This window comes from Dermacentor andersoni, chromosome 2, assembly GCF_023375885.2.
Source record: "Dermacentor andersoni chromosome 2, qqDerAnde1_hic_scaffold, whole genome shotgun sequence".
Classification (NCBI taxonomy): domain Eukaryota; kingdom Metazoa; phylum Arthropoda; class Arachnida; order Ixodida; family Ixodidae; genus Dermacentor; species Dermacentor andersoni.
The window spans coordinates 26,839,195-26,863,083 of record NC_092815.1 but is presented as its reverse complement, the minus strand read 5'-3'; the positions used below and the strand labels follow the sequence as shown (position 1 = coordinate 26,863,083).

Sequence of the window (23,889 nt, the reverse complement as noted above, 5' to 3'; positions counted from 1 at the left end):
TTCAAAGCGCGTGGCTCAGTAACAGCGCTTACAAGGATTGGGTGGCACTGGATGCAACGAATCCACATCGAGCAAAATGCAAACCGTGTGGGAAGTGCTTGGACCTGGTTGCCATGGGCGAGTCTGCACTGAAAAGCCAGATGAAGAGTGCAAAGCACAGCGCCTGTATGGAGAGAGCAGCGGCAGGTTCAGTGCACGAGTATTTTTCCGCTAGCGCGAGCGTGCAACTCGTAGATACTCCGTCGCAGTCATCTGACATCAACAGCGCGTGCAAGGTAAACGAGCTGGTGATGGATGCAGAAATTTTATGGACGCTGATGTTAGTCACATCCCACTGCTCCTACAGATTGTCGTCGAAAGCAGGCGAGTTGTTTAAACGCATGTTTCCTGATAGCGAGATCGCTAAAGGCTTCTCATGTGGTGAGAAGAAATGTGCTTACATGACCTGCCATGGCCTCAGACCTTCTTTTCTATCATCGCTGCAACGAGATATAGAGTGGTGTGCAAACTATGTTGTACTTTTTGATGAGTCTGCTAACGAGTGCCTGCAAGAGAAGCAAATGGACGTGCACATAAGATTTTGGGACTCGTCTGAAAAGGTGATAACTAAGTACTACACATCTGTTTTCATGGATCACACAACAGCTGAGGATATTCAAGACCAACTTTTGAGTGCACTAGAACCGTTGCCACTGGCGAAGATTCTTCAAATCTCAATGGACGGACCCATCGTGAACCTCAAGTTCCTCAAGATGCTGCAATCTCACCTGCAGGAAAACTTTCAATTCCACTGTCTTGACTTGGGTACTTGTAGCCTCCACACTGTGCACAATGCCTACAAGGCAGGCGTCATAGCTAGCAAGCGGGGACTTGACACCCTTTTGTCCAGTCTGAGTGCACTGTTTGAGGATGCCCCAGCAAGGAGGTATGATTTTTCAGCAGTCACTGGGTAGGCAGTATTTCTTCTGCAATATGTTGCCCATCACTGAGTTGAGAATGTGGCTGTCATCGAAAGAGCTCTGGAAATCTGGAGTGATGTGCAGAAGTTTATGGAATCGCAAGGAAGAAGCAAGTGAGTCTGCCGAAGTGTGTGTCTTTTCAGAACATTGTTGAATTCATTCGGGACACATTAGTAGTGGCAAAGCTTAACTTTGCTCTTAGTGTTGCTGCCACACTGAAGCCATTCCTAATGGAATACCAAACAGACAAACCGATGTTATTTCTTCTGGCGAGAGATTTGGAGACGACAGTCAGAAAGTTAATGACAAAATTTATCAAGTGTTCGATGTTGTCTTCAGCAACGAGGATCACTGGCCTGCTGCAAATTGATATAGAGGGCCCAAAGAATCATACACCATTGGAAAAAGGGGACATTGGTCACACAGTCGTACAAATCGTGAAGTGCAATGCAAGTGCACAAGATATATTTCAGTTCCAGATGGAGTGTAAGCAGTTCCTAGTCGCAGTGACGAAGAAGGTCCTTGAGAAGAGCCCCTTGAGGTTCCCAGTGGTTAGAGGCCTTTCCTCTCTTGACCCTCGGCAAATGTGCTGCAGGCCTAATGAGTGCAGGGCAGGCCTCAAGAAAGTGTTGGAAGCACTCATTGCAGCAGGGAGGCTGACAGATCAGCATCGAGACTCTGTACTTGCAGAGTACATGGAGCTGTTACAAGAAAAACATCAACTGCGACTTTTCAAGAAAGCCACCAGTCTGGACACCTTTTTAGTGAACTTTTGCAGTTCAATGCTTCTTATGCGGAGCTGTGGAAAGTTGTAAAATCTTTGCTTGTGCTAAGCCATGGTCAGGCAACTGTTGAAAGAGGCTTTAGCATAAACCGACAGATCTCTGTAGAGAACTTGAAAGGCCTCTCTTACATCTCGCGACGAATTGTGTGCGATGCAGTGAAAAAAGCAGGTGGCATCTTTAACATTGTCATCACAAAAGATTTGAGGACGGCCGTATCAGCTGCAAGGCATCATTATAGTGCTTACTTGGAAGCCCAGAAAAGGCAGGAACAAGAACGTGTCAAGCAGTAAAAAAAGCGCTGTGCTGAGGACCAGCTTGGCAGTCTCAATAAAAAAAAAGGAAGATACTGGAAGCAGCCGTTAGCGACCTGACTGCATCCGGAGATGACTATGCTGAAAAGGCGGAAGCAGCCAATGACCTCACTTACATAATCAAATCAAATTCCATGAGAAAAGCGGCAAAGGCTAAGACTGAGCATTTGTTAAAACTGAACAGAGAGATTGAGGCAAAGCTTCAGGAGGCCTCTTGAACTTTCCTTGGTGCGTCTTGACAGATATGTTATTCCACATTGAGTGCAATAAAAATATTAATTTTTTTGAAAATACTGTTGTGTTGCAAAACTGCAAAATACAGTTTCGTAGTAGGTCCTTGAAAACCTCCTAGAAGGGCCTTGAAAGTCCTTGAATGTCCTTGCATTTTTTTCTGTGTAGCTTGTACGAACCCTGGGAGTCATACTGGACAGTGCATCACAAACACAACATTGACCGCCACCTAGCCCTGACGTAATTAATGTCATACACATTAAACCATGTGTTGCATGTTTTCTTTTTCTATATTTATTCATTTTTATATTTACAGTCCTATTTGCAGCTAATGTGATTACCTCTCTGTTTCTTGAGACTTCACATCATGCTTCACCACAGCTGTACTTTCGTCTTTCCTGTAGCTCTTACTGTGTTCTATGCATGAGCATCTGCCTTGAGCATGCTTTGTTTATTTATTTATTTTTTCACTTCTTGAGCATTGAGCCAATGCTCTTTCCAAGAAAGGAGGGAGACATGTCACCTGCAGTAGTGGGTACAGTGCAAGAGAAGAGGCGGCAAGGACAAGAAGAAAGAAGTGCGCGTGCTAAACACCCTGCTCGATAGCCAGGGTTCTCCACCGTTTTCTCCAGGAGCCAGCTGCCCTCAATAAACGTCGCCAGTCCCCTTTCAAGACACATGGCAATATGTCTCGTTCTTAATGCTGTTAAACGCTTGATCACAATATATGAGCTGTTATGCTGTCCCGAGTCATATTTTTAAGTGCTTCTAACAATTTAAACACCTGATCATTTAATTAAGCAAAATCATGACGTCCCTTCAAGTTTGAATTATTGGGAGTCTACTAAATGTTGCTCTTAAAGAATTATTTCTCTCCCAACTTAGTGCAGCCACAGGGTAACAAATTCTTCTGCTGTCCCTGTAGATTCCTTTTCCACCTAAGCCTTAAACTGCCTCTCACACATTGCTGTACATTAGTCCATGGCATTTTTCTCTAGTTTTCTGTGGATATAATTTTCTTTAATTTGCTTTCTTTTTTATTAGTGGATGCTTCTATTGTTTTTGCAACCAGATTTTTTTGCTGCTGCAATGGCAATTTGATTTGTGTTAATCTTTCTATATTTGCTTGTTTATGCACGTATGTCTTTATACATGCACTGTGCAAACCTATTTCGTTCAGACTGTAAGGGTTTACTGCCATTTTGAAACAGTGAGTGTTATTGCCTTTACTCTCATTTAATGGGAGCATTGAACACACAGTGCACACCTGTTACAGTATCACAGTGCTTACGTGAAGCCTGTTCCTCCACCCCTGTTCACCCTTGGCAGCTTTGTCCTGGACACAAGTGTCTATGCACCACACAACGGCTTCCTCAATGACTTGCAACTACACAAGCCAGACAGAGGCAGCAGTGGTGGCACCTTCCTTGCGCTCACAACCGCTAGTGACCGCAAGTTTCGTCTTTGGGCACCACAGGATGAGGTAGCAGTTCCTGATGGACCAGCAGCTGCTTCACAGAGCAAAGGTGTGTTCCACTTTGTTATCTTGTAGCAGAGTGACTGGAATATGGTGTCAGACCCATGCTGTTGTGTGGTGAACTCCAAACTATTGGTGCATGTGACATTTCGGACGCATTTTAAGTAAACGTTCGCACCATGTATTGTCAACGACCAATTTTTCACTCATGCCCGATAATTCAGACACCTTTGTGGTGCAGCTATGTACACCATAGAGCCAATGTCTATGCCTGTCTGAAATTTCTAACACTGAAACCCTTCGGCGTCTGAATTTACAGACTTTTTGCCATGACTGCATGTGTGAAATGGCATTAATCGAAGCGACCACCGCCACCATTTTGATTATCTCGCATCCTCAAACCAGCACACTTGCATGGCGATTCGCTGGCAGCTGCAGCTACTGCGGCAACATGAGACCCAGCTGCTTTGATGTTCGCGGCTGTCAGCAATGGTGCCAACTTTTCCACCCTCGCCATTAGCATCAAAGCATGAAAAGTATGGCAAGGGTCAAGTATTACTTAATTCCGGTTCCCAAAAGTCAGCTTTGCTGAAATACAGTGGTGTTAAGTTGTCAAGGGTACGCAGTGTATTGTGATGAAGCTTACCAAGAGTGAAAAGTGGCCACTATCATGGAACACAGAATATATTCTTCATACACGCATGCACCTGCTGTCTCCTGTCACAGTATGAGCACTGATACGCCTAATAAGTGTACTGGCAAGCCTTCAGACCTATTTCATGTGTGACTGTGGTGATTTCAGCCCTTAGGGGCAGTAAAAGACATTCTTTTTTTTCACTGCCCAATATTTCGGATGTTTTCGTGGCCCCTAGGAAGTCTGGACAATCAGATGTTGGCTGTACAGACTACGTACTTTGACAATCATCCTTGACAAACATGGCAGATCTATGTGCCAAGGGGATGCCACAAATAAAAAAAGACAACCCTGTGCTACTCTAAGGGATTTCCGTTCTCTTCTTTGCACATTGTGATGCTAGCAGAGTCATATGCATGATGTCACTAGAGTAAAAGCCGTTGATTGGTCAGTCAACAATAGACGTGATGAGAGCCGGCTGTGTGTTCTGAGAAGAAGGGGACTTGCTTATCATGCGCGACTGATCCTTCTGGGAAGCTTTCATTCAGTCGTCATCACACAGAGGACAATCGGAGGCGAACAACGGAGGAGTCTTTATTCTGGTTGCCAGATGCAACCCATAGCTTTTGCTGTACTGCATGGAGTTGATGAAAATGCATGGCGAGTTTGGTGCCTCAGTGCTAAATAGGTTGGCAAGGTGCAGACTACACTTGCGACGTACCTATCTTGAGGCAATCTTTAAAGCTTGGGGCCCCTGTGTAGATTTGTAGACTTTCAGGAGAGAAAAAATTGGCCGCGCCATATTCATACTAAATGGGAGCATATTAATAATAATAGTAATATTAACAGATGTTAAAAACAATCAGTAATTTCGCCCTGCTCAGGAAATTGTCTCCATAACAGAGGAAGATACTAAATTTATAAACTTTTTTTTTTCAAGGGGGTTGGGGACCAAGACGCACTGAATCAAAATGAAATTGGTGTTTGCCATAGCCACTGCGGAAGAAACCCCAGTCACTATCGACACGTTCGTCGGTGGTGAATGCTCAGTTCTGAAGGCATGCGGTGTTATGTGCGGTGGTAAATGCAAGAATAAAGGCTGCGTATAAAGGCACAAAGAGGCTCGAAATGTTCTTTCCTGTTGCTCCTATATGGCTTCCGTTGATGACTATGGTGATGTGGACTCCATTGCTTCATTTTAGTTGGGCGCTAGCGCCGCTTTTACTCTTTCAGGTCGCATATTTGCGGCACTCTGATGGTTGTCCAAATTAACTGGTTTGTGGCCAAATATGTCCAGATTAACAAGAGTTTGATGCTATCAAATAATGCATACAGCCCTGCTGGGACCAGAAAACGAGTCCAAATTAATGAGGGTTCATTTAACAAAGCTTTACTGTATACTTATGTGCTCGTTATGTTCATATGCATGTGGTCAAAATTAATCTGGAGCCCTTCGTCACTACAGTGTGTCTCATAGCCCAAGTGTTGCTTTAGGACATAAAAATTCCACGAAAGAACCAATCAGTAGTTGGACAGGCAGGGTACTGGCATGGAAAATACTGTTTATCTTGGTGCACTTCTGTGGTGTTGCTGCATTGTACTGACTGACTGTGATGCTTTCCTTCATGGATAGTGCACGTGAGCTCGTGGAACTGCATCGGTTCAGGGGTCTTTCGAGGCTTTGTTGCTGGCAAGGGCTCCATCTCCCAAGATGGCTCATTGTTGGCAGTCAGCTTTGGCCGATCAGCAACCCTCTGGTCTGAGGACTGTGCCATGAGAGCTGTGCTGGCCCACCCACAGTGCTCATCCAATATCACGTAAGTGCCACAAGCTCCGTGTTGTAACTGAGTTGAGATCCTCTGTACAGCATATACAGTCAACGACTAATTTTTCAGACAGATGCCTGATAATTTGGCAGCCTTCATGGCACCACCACATGCCCCATATAGCAAATGGGCAAGAATGTCAGACATTTTGGACACTAAAGCCCTTCGCCGTCCAATTTTCCTGACTTTTTGCCATGACCACACTTCGGAAATAGAATTAATCAACGCTGCTGCCACCGCAGCCGCCATTTTGATTCTCTCGCAGCCTAGCAGCATTTACACCATCGCTCTCACACGCCGATCCACTGGCAACCATAGCCACCGCGATAATACTAGGCCTAGCTGCTTCAACATTCGCTACCAACCACTTGCTCATGCACATCCGCAGGCAGCCGCAGCTCGCCGTCGACGCTGAGCGGACAGTTCAGTCGTTCTCGTGAAAACAATGCATACACAAAGAACTAACTGCAGTGCATACGTGGATGCACAAGCACTCGCTGACGCAATGGCGTGAACAAGCCGTAGAATTAAAATCAAAAGATTATGGAGCGGAAAAGAAACAAATTTCTTGTATCCTCACTGGGTGGCAGCACTTGCTGGGCAAAAGAGAGTTAAAAAATTTTGAAATTTTTCTAACATACCGATGGCGTCGTAATTACACGGCATCGAGCATTCGGTACTTGTTTGTGGGTCCGTACATTTACATCTTTGACCCTCAAACGCTTGCACCCGCCATCTCATGTCACAATACGAGCACCAATACGCCCAATAATTGTACTGGCAGGCCTTCAGAGCTATTTCGGATGTGCCTGTAGCAATTTGAACCCTTGGGAATATTAAAGAGCATGAATTGATTTTTTTTAATGTGCTTGCAACCCCAGGAAGTCTGAAAAATTGGACGTTGACTGTAGTGAGATTTCAAGAAGTTCTTCCAAGTTGAAATATTTCGAAAAATGTTCCAACAGGAGAAACTTGAAGTTCTAAGGCCTATCAGCCTGATCGCAACATATGCTGAACACATTTACAGCGAAAGCTCATTAACTCGAAGTTCTATGAACTGGCAAAAATTTAGAAATAAGCGGACTTTCGAGATAAACAAATTAAAAAATATATATATATAAACTCCTAGCTGCGCATAGTCCACATGGAGCCTTTCAAAATAGGTGCCAGTATCTGCTAAGTTTATCGCAAAAGCTCAATATACAGTCAACTCTCGTTATAACGGACACTGATAAGCCGACGAAAAACGTCCGTTTTATCCGACGTTAATAATATCCGAGACGCCTCAGTTCCGAAACTTTCGTTGTGATGTCTAATAACTTTATCACAAAGAGTAAGTAACGAATGTCCTGAGTAAAAAAAAAAAAAAAAAAAAAGACAAACAAGAAAAGTTGCAGTTTTGTCCGCAAGGCGAAGCATTGTTTGCGATAGCAAATTAAGCAAGATAAGTGCGGCAGCAGCAGACGAATTGACCTTCATGCTGTCTCACGCTTCAACGCGAACGGAATGTCAAAACCACAGCACATACAAAGCTACCAGCACTGGGCGCACTTTGTTCATATCACAGATTGCTTTCCAAGATACGGCGGCCGTGCAGCCGCACCATTAACAGCAGCCACAAGAGTAGAACCCCTCCCCTCTTCTTTTCCTGGCCTCCCTCCCATGCCTCGCGCGCGATAGACAGTGCTCTTCCACCCTGCTTTCCTCCTTCCCTCATGCGCAAGATCATCAGCTGACCCTCACAAATCAGCTGCCAGCCCGTTTCGACACAGCAGAAGTCTGTTTTATATGCCCGATTTAGACAAAAATTGCCTCTAATTTCGTCCGCTGTAGCCCATAGTCCGTTGTAGTTCGGTTTATTAACCCTTTCGCTGTCGGACCTTTCTGGCCGTGACGCACCCCCAGTGTCGGCTTGGTTTCAGGGAACGAGCATAACAGGGAATGAACATAGCAATTTATTTTTTATTATGATTGGTATACAAATAACGTAGTCAATGCTATTTGCACATTTCAGTGTTCTGAAGCTGCTGTTAGTCATCATCAGCCTGACTATAAAATTCGTTCAACATCCGAATCTGACGATGCGGAAGCATCTTCCTCGCATGCGACTCTGTCCGAGTCCAAATCCGAGCTCGGCTCGTATTCTAAATCGGAATTGAGCCACCGCACCAATGAGCAGACGAAGGTCCCGCGCGCTCAGCCATCCGAAAGTAACCGCGCGCTGGGAGGATGCGCTTTCAGTCGCCCGCACAACGGAGAGAAATGGGACGTTGCGTGATCAAGAAGACAGAGGGAGATGGAAAAAGGCTAAACAAAGTTCGAAGGGCTTTACGTTTACTGCTGCAAGTCGGAAGCGAGGGTTCGGCGAGAGAGCGAAAGCAGCAATCGAGTCACTCTTTTCGGAGAGGCAACAGCACGTGCGCCTGAACTTGACGCGGTGTAGCAGACACACCAACAGAAGAAAAATAAAAACCTTCAAACCAGCAGAGATGGCAGAACAACCCTTGAACCCATAACCACACGCGCGCGACGCATGATCCAGCAAACGCAGAGCCACCACGCCACTCAGCAAAGAGAAAGTGGGGAGTGGCAGTCGCACCGTACTCTTCAGTACATAGGTTAACACAGGTTGGAGAGGATATACGAACTTGTAGAAAGAGTCAACAGATGGCGTGGCCAATTCAGGAGCGCCAGCTTTTCGCTCAGGCGCGAAATTTTGAACGCACGATAGAGAACGTACCGGTACGTCAGTGACACCGTGGGGGGGAAGCGCGATGACGTACCGGTACGTCCGTGACAGCGAAAGGGTTAAAAGCAAACTTCGTTGCATTAATAAAATAGGTAGAACAAACTAAGGCTGAAATGTGGTCTGTTATATCTGAAAGTCTGTTGTACGTGGGTCGCTTGTAATGAGCATAGACTGTATCTGAAGTGGTGTTTTCAGTGCATCACTTTTGTGAGATGTGCAACTCGCCCAAAACATCGGGCATTTACTATCTAAGGAATCCTCACACAGAGCCAAGCAAACGCTGTTGCGCATAGGCACTGATGTGCCCAAAGCCTAGTCTTGCGAAATATTGTGATATTGCTCGTACTCAAAAAATGTCATTGACCGGGAATACTGCCCCAAGGCTGTGTTTTTGTAGCCATGCCTCTCGCTTAATTTATGCTACTCTTTCATCCACTGTTCTCAGCTGGCTTATCCCACTGATAACCCGGGTGGAGTGTCGCTATTACCACTGACAAAGTGAGATAGGAAACTGCATCAGAAAGGCAATGCTACGAAATCGCCATGCTGAACTTTTTACATTCAAAAATTCCAAAAGCATAGCAAACACTCGGTGCAGCCGCACCTTGAATGGAGTCAATGTAGTTGATTTCTGAGCCATTTGTTGATGCAAGACTGCACACAAGTGTGCAGGTATGCTGCGGAGGTCACTTGTACTTTCTCCAATTTACAGTTGAACCTCGCAATAACAAAATCAATGGGGAACACTAAAAAAATTCGCTTTCATGGAAATTTCGTTGTTGCAAAATAAGACAGCACATATATGTAATGTGTCGCAGAACGAAACTTTACTGTCAGAATTCCGTTATCGTACTTTGGCAAGCTTGCTCGAGGATATAGAACCGCATAGACGCAGACGCAGAGAGACGCAGAGAAACAGTGCTCCAAGTATGCAGGAGCATTTCTCCAGCACACGCTGTCGCCTGTAGGTGCTGACATGTCCAGTGCCAAGCGTGAAAGTGATCGTATCTCATACACTCGAAGGCAATTAATCGAGATTACGGCCCCTTCGCGCAAATCAACTTCCAGCACTGAATCCACTAGCAATGCATGTCGAGTGGAACCAAAAGCAGCATACTTGAAGCAAGAGATGGGTATTTCCGGACGATCACTCAATCACAGCCCCATGTGTGGCACTCCATGCTGCTACCACCATCTCAAGCAACATAAACAATTCCACGTCCGTGGTATGTGGAATTTTTTGTTTTTGCTGCAGTTTTCTCACCAAGGCGCACATTACGCACTGCACTGTGTGCAACGCTGTTGTCACATGGCAGTAGCAAAATGTGTTGCTTCAAACAGGTGATCAACAAACAAGATGACGGCCATGACTTGTTGCCAGCGCAGGCAATCGCTTCTGGCGCTTCATTGTTTTTGTAAACAAAAATAGCGGCACCCACACAAGTGTAATGTGGTGGTATTTTGGGCAATTTTGTTGCAAAGCAACCGCACTTGAGCAAATTTTGGAGTCTGCTAGCCTTGTGCGAGTAGTTCATATGCGGGGTTACATTTTGGCAAATTTCGTTGATGCAGGATTGTAGTACAGCGACATTTCGTTTTCAAGAGGTATGAAATGCATTGAATCTTACGGGCGTTCGCTGGGGATACGAAAATATTTTGTTGTCGTGAGAATTTCATTGTCACGGGATTTCGTTATCACTGGTTTTGACTATATTGAGTTTCGTGAGGGGTCAGGACAACACTGTGCCCACATTATCAATGAGATTGCATGCAGCTGTGAACTATGGATGATAAGAGTGGCATAGAATGAAGCCGGTATTCCCTACAAGCTTGCAGTGTTGTGACTTTTTGGCAATATCGCAACTGCACACAATGTAAGGAAACCTCTGGGTAGTGATTTTTTCCTGACATTTCCACAGTTGAGATATCGAGGCGCCTGGAGTACGGTGCAAACACATATAGGTATAAGAGTTGAAAAATACATAGAGTTGACACCAAGCCAGGCAAAAATTTTGACTTTACCGATATTTCAAGATATCAGAGTTCAAGTTAACAAAGGTTTCCCATGCAGCTCCATGAGAAACATGCTTGTGTAAATGCTGTTTGTAAATGGTGTTTGTAAATGTTGTTTGTAGCACCTCTCGTATGACATGTTTTATTTATCGGAAATCAGATTTGTGTTTCAGTCAGAAGCAAATGTAGATGACACTTCACTCAAGGTGAAGCTATAATTGTTAGCCTTGTTAAGTTTTGTACAAAATGAGTCAGCTTTCCACCTAAAACACAGTGCAATTGCTTCTGCTCTTCTTATTTTCAATCACTGTTGACAATTTCAAAAATGTTGATCTATACCTTCAGGGAACTTTCTTTTGGTCAAGGCACCTCCTCACACCTGCTCACAACTTGCACAGAAACGAAGCTGATTGTATGGGATGTCATCTCCCTTTCAGGTGGGCTGCTTCACACTTGCACTGTTCCGGATTGTTTGTTGGTGATGTGTTTACAACTTGACTCACGCAAGATTTCTTAAAATAGTACTATGTACATTTCATTTCACCTATTATACCTTAAAGGCCCCAGAGAGATTCCATGAAGCACGGGCTGAGTTTAACAAAACAGTGATTCGAGAATAGCCTTGAATTCATGTGCATTGGAGTGGTGCATGGCATTGGCAGGCAGACCATTCCAGTCCCTTGCGGCTTTCACAGAAAATGAGCGTATATGGTAGGTAGCCTGCACCGAAGAAGGACACAAGGATACATGGCTTTTCTGTGGTTAAAGGGACTGACAACTGACCTCAATGTGTTGTGAGATGTTGGTGGAAATGAAATCACAATGATTTATAGTGGTAGAATCCAGCATGCTGTTCGCAATTTAAGTAGGGATTATAATTTTAAATTGGCAAAGAAAGACTCAAGAACCACTAAGTGACAAGGCCTGGCGGTGAAATCTTGGTACTTCGAATGTAGTCTATAAGATTACTGTACGTATGTTGGTTGTTATTAAGTACAACATAATTATTGCTTAAAATTGCATTTGCTATATTATTAGACACTTGTACTTTATTGTATGCTTCGAAAATCAAAAGCGCACACCTGGCTACGGCAACATGCTGAACCACGTATCATGTGTGAAAGCGTCATTTCATTTTCAATCCAATTGGTTTTATTTTGACTGGTTAAATATCAAAGCAGTTGGAGAGGAAACCACGAAAACACGGAGCTATTATCGTAGGAATACTCTAACACTTTGGAAAACATGAATTGCAGGAACATCGACTTGATAAACAAAATACTTTCTCCCAATTATGGCCGCATTTGTCGTCTACCTTCCACTAATGCCGGCGTATAATCGCTATTGTGCTCGCCTATCACCATTTTCAGCATGCTTCCGGTGAACGACTACATCCTCACTGCAGATTGAAAAATTCAGATTAAAAATGTTCCACAGTGTTTTCTGCATACCACTTCATGATTAGACTCTGACTGGTAAGCTTTCTGTAGAATTCAAAAAATAGGTACCATGAAAATTTGTTGTCAGTCCCTTTAATGCGGCTGGACTGGCAATAAGCTGGTAATATAGCTGAAATTTAAAGTGGCTCATGATAGAATTTGTGAGAACGACAGTCTGGAAATGACGTCGAAATTCTAGATTGGTCAGACCAGCACGGTTTTTACTTCAGAAATGCTTGCGTGATAAGAACATTCAGAATAAGTAAACCGGGCTGCTTGGTTTTGAACTAAGTCAAGTGTATTAGATAGGTTATGTTGATGAGGATCCCAGACAGAGGATGCATATTCTAACTTTGGGTGGATATATGTGACTTAAGCTAATACCATATTTACTCGACTCTAACATGCCCTCGATTGTAACATGCACCTACTTTATGTGAACTAAAAAAAAGAAAGGTCCTTTACAGTACCATTCTTTCATACATAAATACAACTTTCTCTCATTTGGAAAAACAAGTATTTATTTCCAATGCACTAAAGTTGCGATAAATAAAACAAGTTGCAGTTTTGCCTGAAAGGCAAAGTATCAATTGTGATAGCAAATTAGTAGACAGCTATATGAAGTAACGATAGTAATTTTATCGGTTGTATACACTTGCAAACTTTTGCTTGTAAACTAAATTAACAAGCATGGTGTCACGCTCGCACAAGCAAACGTGAATCCGTCTCACTCAATGACCACAGAAACTTGCTATCAAAGCGCTGTAGTGAGGAAGTGTGGTAGCAGGAGCTAACGAATTGACCTTCATGCTGCCTCTCTCTTTAACACGAACTAAGCAACGAGAACACAGCGCGGTGTGGTGCACCAAGACGCGTAGACTCTGTCCCCATCACAGATTGCTTTCAAGATAGGAGCCATGCAGCCGCACTGTAAGTGGTAACCACCAGAGTAGAACGCCAATCTCGCACCCAAGTTTCGTGAACTCCGAACGCCCGTGATGCAGCCTGATTTTCGTCCGTTTTCGCACACGTGATCACTTTCTTTTTGATTGCAGCATCATGATGAACTCAGTGTGTCCTCGCAGTTGGCACTGAAAACGGGAAGACGGGCAATAGACTAACCTAAGCACACATACTACAGCACATGGAGGAAGTTATCGCAGCTAGGCTCGAAGGGTGTATGAGGTGGCCATTTTGAAGTTGCAATGGCGATATGGTAACGCAGATTTAGGGTCGTACTCAATTCTAGCGCTCACACAGTTTTTGGACCCAGTTTATCAGAAAAAAGTGCACATTAGATTCAAGTAAATAAGGTCATTTTACTGATGTGGGGGGGAGGTGAGTCTTAGGTTCCAGTGGAGAAAACCGAGGGTTTGATTCACAGCATTGGCTATGTTAAAGACATGATGTGACCAAGTTGGGGTAGTTGAAAAGGTTATGCCGAGGTATTTATATGATTCAACGAATGATATTTTGGAGCCATATATGGTGTATTTTCCTGTTGGTGATGCTGTCTGCAACAGAAAGAAATTAGTAATGTTTTTAGTATTTAAAGACATCAGCCATTCATTACACCATAATTTAATGTGTTTGAGGCCATTTTGAAGCAACTCCACATCTGAACTGTTAGTTATTTGTCGATAAATTACATAATTGTCTGTGAACAATCGAATCTTAGAAAAGATCTCAGTAGGAAGGTCATTATTGTAAATTAGAAAGAGTAGTGGTTTGCGAACTATGCCTTGTGGTGCGCCCGAAAGTACAGGCGATCGTTCTGATGAGTTCTTGTTAGCAAATACAAACTGCTTCCGGTTAGTGAGAAAGCCAAATATCCAGTCTAGTACAAATAGATTAATGTTAATGCGGGAAAGATTTAGAAGTAGCCATTGGTGTGGAGCTTTGTCAAATGCCTTTTCAATGTCTAAGAAAAGGGCATATACAGGTACATTCAAATCGAGGTTAGAACTTAGATCATGAAAAAATAAAGCTAGTTGAGTATCACATGAAAGACTTTACGAAAGCTATGTTGAGCAGAATGAAATAGGTTATTGGATACTAAAAAGTTCACAATCTGAAAGTAAATAACATGTTCCATTAGTTTGCCACAAATACTGGTGTGTGAAATAGGACGACAACTACTGCACAATGATGGAGGATCTTTTTTTGGGGACTGGAACAATCTCGCCTACTCTAGTTTTCCAGGACCAGCCCTGATGACAATGATTGCTGAAAAACAGCACATAAAACGCACTGATAGTTGTTATGGTGTTTTTTGGCATTTTTGCATTTATTTTCTCAACACCCAACGATGACATACATTTAAATGGATCAATTAGTTTCTTGATGCCTTAAGGACAAAAGGTAATATCAGGCATGACTGCATGATCAAAATAAGGGAAGGGAGGTAATATTTTATCGGGCTGAATTGTGAAGACAGAAGAAAAGTCGTGGTTAAGTTGTTCAGCAGTTTCATGATCAGGAATGCGATGGTTTTGCTCATCAAACAGAGCTAATGGCTGGGTGTTATTAAGGTTAATAACCTTCCAGAATTTCGGGGGGCTGTTTCCTACCATAATCAGTGGCGTTTGCAAAAAAAAAAATGTGTTTTTCTTTTTTGGCTAGAGTTTCGAATTATTTTTCTGCAATGTAGTATATTTATTCCAAGTGCATGCGTTGTTGGACTGTTCAGCCGAGCTAAAAAGCCTTTTCTTTTTATTGTTAAGATGCTTTAGTGTGACATTAAACCACAAGGATTAATGTTTTCCTGTTAGGGCGATAACGGGAACATATTTTTCGAAGACATCAAGCACTTTGTTTTGGAGAAGGAGCCAGTTAGTCTTGACAGAATGCATCAAAAGGTTAGTGTAAAATTAAGCAGCAAAATCTGCGCGTGCCAAGTAATTCCATTTGTTATACAGTCTGATCACCTTGGCTATCTTTGTAGGTTGTGTAAGCTGACGGGAGTGTGATGCACAGATTATGGAATGGTGACTAAGACCAGACAAATGCATTATTGCATATACTTTGTCAGGATCAGAAGCGAAAATGAGGTCGAGTATGTTAGAAGAATTAAAATTTTGGCATGTGGGTTCAGTGACAAGTTGCATTGATCCAAAGGTTAAGCATGAGTTGACAAAATCGCTTTCATTACTGTGTTGCAAAGTTGCTGATGTAATGCTAGTTCAATTTATTGCAGGGAAAGCTAAAATCACCAAACAGTAATATCGGAGAGTTGTGATGTAATTCAGTTACTGAACGCAATGTTTCATGGAATTCTGCAGCAAAGTTAGGATCATTACCAGGGGGGGTGATAGCAGACTGCGATTATTGTGGGTGGGTAAGAAGTGCTACACAGGACAAACAGAATTTCTAAGGAGTAGGATGTCTTAATTTCAGTACACTGAAGGTTTTTATGTGCGCCAATGAGTACGCCACCATGAAGTTAGTTCGATCATGCCTGAAGATATTGAAGTTTGGAAAAAGTGGGAGTATTTCAGAGTCTTCTATTGTAGAGTTAAGCCACGTTTCCGTAATTATGATTAGATCAGACTTTGTTGTGTCGGCAAGATTACTGAGAGCATCAAGTGTCAGTAACATGCTTCTAATGTTAGTGAAGACAAACAAAAAGACATTTTTCGAGTTAGCATTGCTGGGCCTAGGCACTTAAAGGGCGGGGGACAACCTTTTGGGTGTTACTATCAAATGTGTAAGGTTTTTTACCAACAGTTAGTTTGTCGTGTCGTAGCTTCAATAGCTTCTGTTGTGTCTTGGCGAATTCGACTAAATGCCTTCTATCTGTTAGAGTGCTAGGAGAGTAATCATCTGAAATTCTAAATTCCAGGCCCTTCAGTTTCCTACCATGTGAAAGGAGTTGTTCTTTTACTTTGAAATGTGAAAATTTAACAATAATTGGCATTTTGTTGTTTACTTTGAATTTGGCCAATCGATGGGCACGTTCGACACTGATTGATTGGACAGTTATATTTATATAAAAACATTTCATAGTTCTGCCTAAGCACATCACATCTCTGCTAAAGGGTAAATGAAAATAAGAACATACTAATTATTAGTGGCTAAGTGTCCACTTCTCATCTTTAGATGGGGTAGCCTTGTGCAGAATACACAATTATGATTATCCCCTGCAGGTGTTGTTCAGTATGTGGCATGGCAATGGTCACTGATTGTTCTGGAGGAGTTGTATTGCAAAGCAAATGAGAGTGATTTGCCTTAAATCATGTTGCTTTGAAATAACCAGTGGAACATGCTTTGAACCAACCAGCAAGAAATGATTCCGCTATGTAGCAAAGAAATGTCATCCAGATTGACCACTGTAACTCATCTGTATTCATTGTTTTGTACAGTTCTGTGGGAACTTGACTGCACAGCTACCTGCCTGGTAGCAGACATCTCTTCTGACATGATGGCAGCCTTCTGCAGCAACAACTCATGTAAGCTATGCTCCAAACATCAGAGTGCATAATACCATGCAGTCAACAACTGATTTTTCAGACATATGTGATAAGTTAGACGCCTTATATGTACATATAAGAATGTCTGAAATTTTGGGCTCTGAAGCCCACTGCCTCTTGATCTTTTTTTTTTTTTTTTCATTTTTTGTCGGGACTGAAAGCCTGAAATGAAATTAATCGAAGCCATCACTGCCACCATTTTCATTATCTTGCAGCCTCAAACCATCGTTCTCATGCACTGATCCACTGGAAGCTGTCGTAGTCGTTTTATCCTGTTGTAGGCCTAGCCACTTTAATGTTCGCTATCAAGCTTCCTGCAGTTGGGTGCAGTGTTTTTCATTTAAAGAATTCGCTGCTGTCTGCAATGCTGCCAACTCGACCTTCATCATTTTCACCGTTGGCATCGAAAGGACAGCAAATGTCCCAAGCATTGCATAATGACGGTCCCCGAAAGTCGGCTTTGCCGCAATATGGTGGTGTTACGCGATCAAGCATATCAAGTGTGCAAAGAGACCACTGTTATGGGACATAACATGTGTTCCTTAATTATACATGTGTGCACTCACCTTCTCCGTTCACAATACGAGCACCGAGATGCTTGAAGTGTTGCACGATGGCCAGCTTTGCCTCAATACAATACTGCTACGCAGTCGAGCATAGGCAGAGTATTTCAGTGAAGCTTACCAAGAGCGCAGAGGGGCACTGTCACAAGACAAAATGGGTTTCTTAGTTATACACACACGTGCGGTACAAGCACCGAGATATCTAATAATGGTACTGGTTGGCCTTTCAAGCTATTGAGGACATGGCTGTGGCAACTTGAGCTCTTCAGGACATTCAAAGGCATGCATTTAATTTTTCGGGGTTCCTAGGGAGTCTGAAAAAATGTATGTTGACTATGTACATGAGTCTAATGGGCACCTTTCTTTTTCCGAGAATATGGGTTCAAAAATTGACTGCACATTACAATCGGATATGAAACCAAAACTATGTTTACGGCAGTTTACTGTCAGAGGCAACATTATCGTCATCACAAGATGGCAGCAAAGCACATTTTCGTGAAGGTTGCTGTAGCTAATGTGCTCAACTGCAATCTGGAGCTGTATTCTCAATCGATAATTTTTGTAGATACCATCACTTTCACCAGACTTTGCACAACTTGGCATCGTATGTGTTCGTGTAAAAGGCCGCTAGAGTGTCTGTCGCTGTACCAAGCTTGCTATCTGCACACAGTGCCAGGAATGTTGTCAGTTGGATACTTCAACAATTCCGATGCAGAGTCACATAATATATCTCGAAAGCGATAGTGGTGTCTGTAAATGTGATAACTAAAGAATACCGCTCCTGTATGCATCTATCTGTGGCCTAGTGAAGTGCAAATGATGACGATAATGCACTCCTTTCATTATGAAAGTTCACTTTAAAAAAAAATCCTGTGAAGGTGAATACTGCATGCCTGGCTTTTCTCTGATCCCGAGTGTAGGGGGCATGCTGTATTTTTTTTTATAAATCGGGGCATGTTAGTACATTTAAGTGCAAAGTTTTTTTCTTTAAATCAATTTGGCATGCATTAGGTTTAGGAGTGCATTATAATTGTGTAAATGTATTAAAGGGCCCTCGCCAGATCAATAATCAAATTTTGGTTATATGCTGGAAGTTAAGTGCCCTCTAAGGAGTCTTCTACCATAAGAATTTTTCAAATTAGTTCAAATTAATAGCAGAGATAGAAATATTTGTAGTACTGCAAACCCACGATTTCAGGAGGCGAGTGTCACTATGTGGGGGTTCCACTCTGCGTGCGGCTAGGGCTTAAGGCGAGCTCCGGATCTAGCCCCACGCAGTCGCTTCGTGGTACTCCCAACCCGTAGCGCGGGAATCGCGGCTACGCCGGGTTCGGACGAATAAGGCAACCAGCGGTGTCAACGGTAACAACGTTTATTGCTATTAGCAATAGCGAACACTCACAGAGGGACGTCCTCTCCGTAATAGTAATAAATAGGCTGGCCTCGTTGCCCGGGACAGTCAGGCAACGTGGTCACTCACGGGTAGCAGCAGGTACTCCAGTCCAGCAGGTTATCGGTCCGGCCTCAGAGAGAGAGGGTCTCCCCCGGTCGCGCTGTTTTGTACCTTTTTAGCTAGGCGAGGGGAATGTCCTCCTCGCCCGTCAGCTGCCTGCCCGCGAGTCGGGGAGAAAGGGCGCGTGCGCGTCGCGAGAGCGAGGGAGAATCGGGAGAGGGCATAGTGCGCCTCTCCCCCGTCTATGCCGGCTCTCGACGCGACGGCGCGGGGGAAGATGGGCGCGTGTGCTCCCCACAACTGCCAACATAGACACTCTCTCCACTTGCCCTGTCCAGCCTCCTCAAGCAAAAATCCTTCCCTGCTTTCTCCCATACTGGAGCCGAAGGATCGCATGACGAATACATCACAGGCCCTGCCTCCTCTCTCTCTCTCTCTTGCTGAGTGGCGCACTTCCGATAAACGTATCGCGTGCGAGCAGTTGCATCTGTCTTGTTTCACACAGCAGATGATTTTGCATGCTCCGCCCGAAAACGCCTGATTAGTAGTATAAGTCAATGCCACAATCACAACCACTGAAGCAGGCGCGAGAGGATGAAAGAGCATGATCGCGCTGCTGGAACACGATAGAAAACTACATAGTTTTGTTCTGTGTATGCAAAATTGCATGACATGGGAACAAGCAAACAAAACGGAAGCACATCTCTCTTGCTACAGTACAAAGTAAAACAAAAACACAAAAACATTTGGTTTGTTTGTTTTATTATTTCTCTAAACTTTATTCCATCTCTTGAGGCAACAGGTTAAACTAATAACTGATGTTGCCTTGAATGATTCTCGAAGTCGCGTGTCATTATGAGTGACGTCACACCACGGCAGTGTACGTAGGTGCACTTGCGCGATTGGCATTGACTCTGGCTGAGAGCGTGGCACCCGCATGAGAAGAGGAAACGGCATTTGGTTTGAAACTTAAGCTCTTTCTACGGCACCTAGTGATGTAATACTTAGCATACACGATGGTTAGTGCCCATTGTATGTACAGTCGCCGACCGTTTATTCGGACCTCACGGGGTCTGCGGAAATGTCCGAATAAACAGGTGTCCGAAAAAGCAGATTAAGAAAAAAAAATGATATCCTTTATTTCCACGCACTTATTCGGGCTCGGCAGTAGGCTTGAAGAAATCGTGAATGCGCCGTTGCACGCTGTTTCGTTTACGCGCAATCAGATAAGCCTGAATCTCGGAGAGGGTCGTACGGTCACTGTAGGCGGCTGAAAGCACAGTCACTGCTTGTACACGCTCCGCATGCGACGGCAGCGTGGCACATGGTGCGTCATCTTCCGACTCGAGAGTTATCGTCCGGCGGTGCAGCAGAAACCTGACGAATGATCTCGCCGTCGTCGAGTTCTGCGCACGTCAGTAAAGCAGTGTCAGCACTTGTGAACCTGTCAAATGAGACGGTGTCCGGAGTCGCAATGCAACCACTGCGCAGGTCTCGGCAGAATATTTTCCGCGTCAGTAGGGAGCACATTGGAAGGCGATAAATCTTAGGCCTCCTGACACCCGCTTGCCGGCATTCCCCAGCGCAGTCTGCGCGGGCACTGTCGGCGCCATTAGAGACTTGACACGATGTTTCCGTATGCCGCGTTGGATCACCTCGACACAGCACACAAAGCAAACACCACCGTGCCCAACCGTGCCAACACCAGTCACACAAACGAAAAAACGTGGCCTGCTCGCAGCGTTGTGCGCGAAGAAACAAATCAGCTGCTGGATTGTCTTGACATGGCTTACTAAGCTGAAACCGGAACTGCTGCAGAGCCACTCTATCGAACCAGGCAGAAACCACGACAGAAACGATGATGATGAGCGGGGATTTCCAGTAGCGCCACTTCGTGGGGCAGTAAGGAAGCTCCGTTCAAAACAAAAATGGCGTTCAGCAAGTCGAACCATGCACCGGTCAGAGTCGGTGCATGGTGCTCTCGACCGAGTTGGCTCAAGGAGTGTCCGAAAAATCAGACAAGAGGTTGCAAGGTGTCCGAACTTTCGGCAGTTGTTATACATTATGGTCTATGGGGAGAATGGCGGTGCCGCGAAGCTGACCGAATAATCGGGCATGTCCGAATTTTTGGAGTCCGGAAAATCGGTCGGCGACTGTACTGAGCTTGTCAGCTCAAAATGGGTAGACCTGTTGAGGGGCCCTTTAATTCCTCACCTGCTTGCTGTCAGTAGTTAGTCTCATTCTGTAATTCTCACTCTCCATCTTTCTCTGTGCCATGGCCACAGTGCTTCTGTTCGAGCCAAGGACCAAGGACTCCGTACAGACCAATGATGTCCCTCCTGAATGCCAGCCAGTCAGAGCAGCCACGTTTCTGCTAAATAACTCAGCCAGCTCATGCGGTGATGCTCTGCAGCGACTCTGCTTCCTCAGCAAAGAGCAGGTGTGTTTACCGAAATAACAGTGTGTCGTAGCTAGGAAAGGCTTGTGCGCAAAAACAAATGTAAAAGTAATCTGGAAACACTGTACGTGAGAATGCTTTCCAGCACAGCATACCCCTATATAATCTAGGGTTGTCTGGAAAAGCTGAAGGGTTTGGTTGAAAGCTATCACCATTGATTGCTTTGAGGCATGTTTGAATTATTTTTCTACATTTTTGTTACAGGAACTGTACTCTTGGGTAACGGATGCCAAGGAAAAGGAAGCTGTGAAGGGACACCAGGTACTTGTCTTCTGGCTAAATTTAGTAGATGCAGTGAACAACCTCCACACATAATATTTAGTGGTATATCTGGACTAAATCCTGCCCACCAAACCCTGTAGATTGTTCCTAGATGACATTTAAGTTACACCTAAAAATAATGAAGTCACTAAAATCAGCAATTTGCTATATTATGTCGGAATTTCATTATATTGCAATTAGGCCTTTTATGCAAATATAAATACAGTTGCCGATGGATTTTTCTCACACGGGAGATGCCACGAATTTTGACGAATTTTAGGGCAATTGGAAAAAACAAATTCGAGTAAGAAAAAAGATTGTTTTGTTAAATTTGAGAGTCGGCGATGCAGGTGTGATTTCACGCCGTGTCGACGGTATCTTCACATCAGCGATACAAAGCGAAGCCAGCATCACTTTCACCTTCACTCTGCCCCTGTGGCTGATAGTGTCGTCCTCGGTGGTACGACTCTATCATGAAAAGCACTGGCAGCGGGAAACAAATGCTCCATCTGCTTCGCGCTTCAATGCGTCTCCAAAACTCGAGATTATGCAACCTCCAGGACTAAATGCTTGGGAAGACAGGGTGCATGATTCCACACTGTCTTCGCACATCCACTCCTTGCGGATGTGGCAGATTACCTCTAAAGCAGGGTGTGCAGACTGCATACGCACTCAGCCGCGAGTGGCCAAAGATGATGCGTGCCAACCTGCCCCCCACTTCCTCCCCTCTCGCCCACTTGATGGCACTACCACGAGCTTGCTCCCCTCCCTCCACTTGCCCCTTGCTTGCGCAGCAAGGCTGCGCTCATCAAGCCACCATCCTCTAGGCTCTCTCTCTCTCTCTCTCTCTCTCTCTCTCTCTCTCTCTCTCTCTCTCTCTCTCTCTCTCTCTCTCTCTCTCTCTCTCTCATTCTATCCCCCCCCCATTAAGTGCCAGGAATAAGTCTGTCTTATTTGGCCGCTCTTTCTAGGTGCTGGTAACAAGCCAGGCTCGTTCAATCAATTTTGACATTCTGGAAGAGATTTAAGAAATAGCAAAATTCAGTCACGTCTTGCCGCATCTGTTGTGAAAGCAGAGATTTCATTTGACTGAGTCATCAAGCTTCAAAGATGATTTGCTTCTGTATGAAAGCATTGACAGTAATGGCTGTGTTTTCAGTGCTATAGACACACATCCAGTGACTCATATTGCCGACTACGACAAATAGTTTTGATACAGCACGGCAGTGAACTAAGTTAGGTGAACGGAACCTGTCTTTTGCTATTTTGTATCTTGAGACACAAATTGTAAAAGTAGGTACTACCTCCATGCTATATATATTTTCTACCTGCAAAAAAATTATATTTACATGCGTAATTAGAAGAATGTCATTTTCTGAACACTTCTTTCTGTTTCCTGCCGGTACTTAAAAGCTTATATAAAAATGCATTTCAAAAGTTTTTAATAACAAGACAATTTAAATACCCAGCCTCATTTTAATATAGCTATGTGAGCTGGAGGTACAGAAAGAAAGCAGTACTTTGATACATTTTTAATTATTTTAGACATTGAAGGCCATGCTGTCATTGATGACATCCGCTTCCTACTGTTACTGGCTGATGCAGAATCTAACCCAGGTCCGGATGTCACTGCCGTACTGGCTGAATTGCAAAAACTAACTACCAGACAGTCGAAGCTAATTTCAGAGGTTACAGACCTCAAAAACAAGGTACTAACGACAGAACAAACATTAATAGCCGTAAGCCAATGCCTAACTCGCTTGGAAAGCCATTATCAAAGCCTTACATCAATTGGGACAAATATTGATAGCCTGCGGGCAGATACCGTGCAAACAGCTGGCTTGGTTTGCAGCCTTGAAGCCCGCTTGAATGATGCCGAAAATCACTTGCACAGGAACAACATAATATTTTACGGCATCCCTGAAACCAACACAAAAGAAACTTCCGCCCAATCGGAACAACTAACTATTGACCTCTATCGCAGCCACTTAAATACCAACATAGATCCTAAAGAAATTGATCATCCCCACCGTTTTGGTAAATTCACCCAAAATCGATTCCGGCCTATTATAGTTAAGTTCACTTCTCATAAAGCTAAATGCCCAATTCTTTCCTGTGATCGTAAATTCAATGGAACTGACTACCGCATGGGTGAAAATTTTTCCAGTGTCATCCACATTGTGCAAAAACGCCTTCATGCATTTGTCAAGTGCAAATCAATTCCATTTTCCCTGCGATTCAAAACGCTTTTCATCAGGTCG

General features: G+C 43.9%; 1 protein-coding gene and 1 pseudogene across 2 annotated transcripts in view; both read left to right on the top strand.

Annotated features, from left to right (window-relative positions):
- Positions 1-23,889, top strand: part of l(2)05287 (WD repeat-containing protein l(2)05287) — a 70,433-nt gene that overhangs the window by 37,036 nt on the left and 9,508 nt on the right. For both annotated transcript variants that reach the window (XM_050189652.3, XM_055077324.2), the window contains exons 11-16: positions 3,616-3,812; positions 6,031-6,214; positions 11,331-11,422; positions 16,786-16,872; positions 21,195-21,349; positions 21,572-21,628. In XM_050189652.3, the coding sequence (XP_050045609.1) occupies positions 3,616-3,812; positions 6,031-6,214; positions 11,331-11,422; positions 16,786-16,872; positions 21,195-21,349; positions 21,572-21,628 (772 nt within the window). The remainder of the gene's footprint in view (positions 1-3,615; positions 3,813-6,030; positions 6,215-11,330; positions 11,423-16,785; positions 16,873-21,194; positions 21,350-21,571; positions 21,629-23,889) is intronic.
- On the top strand, positions 460-3,093 carry LOC140215910 (uncharacterized; annotated as a pseudogene).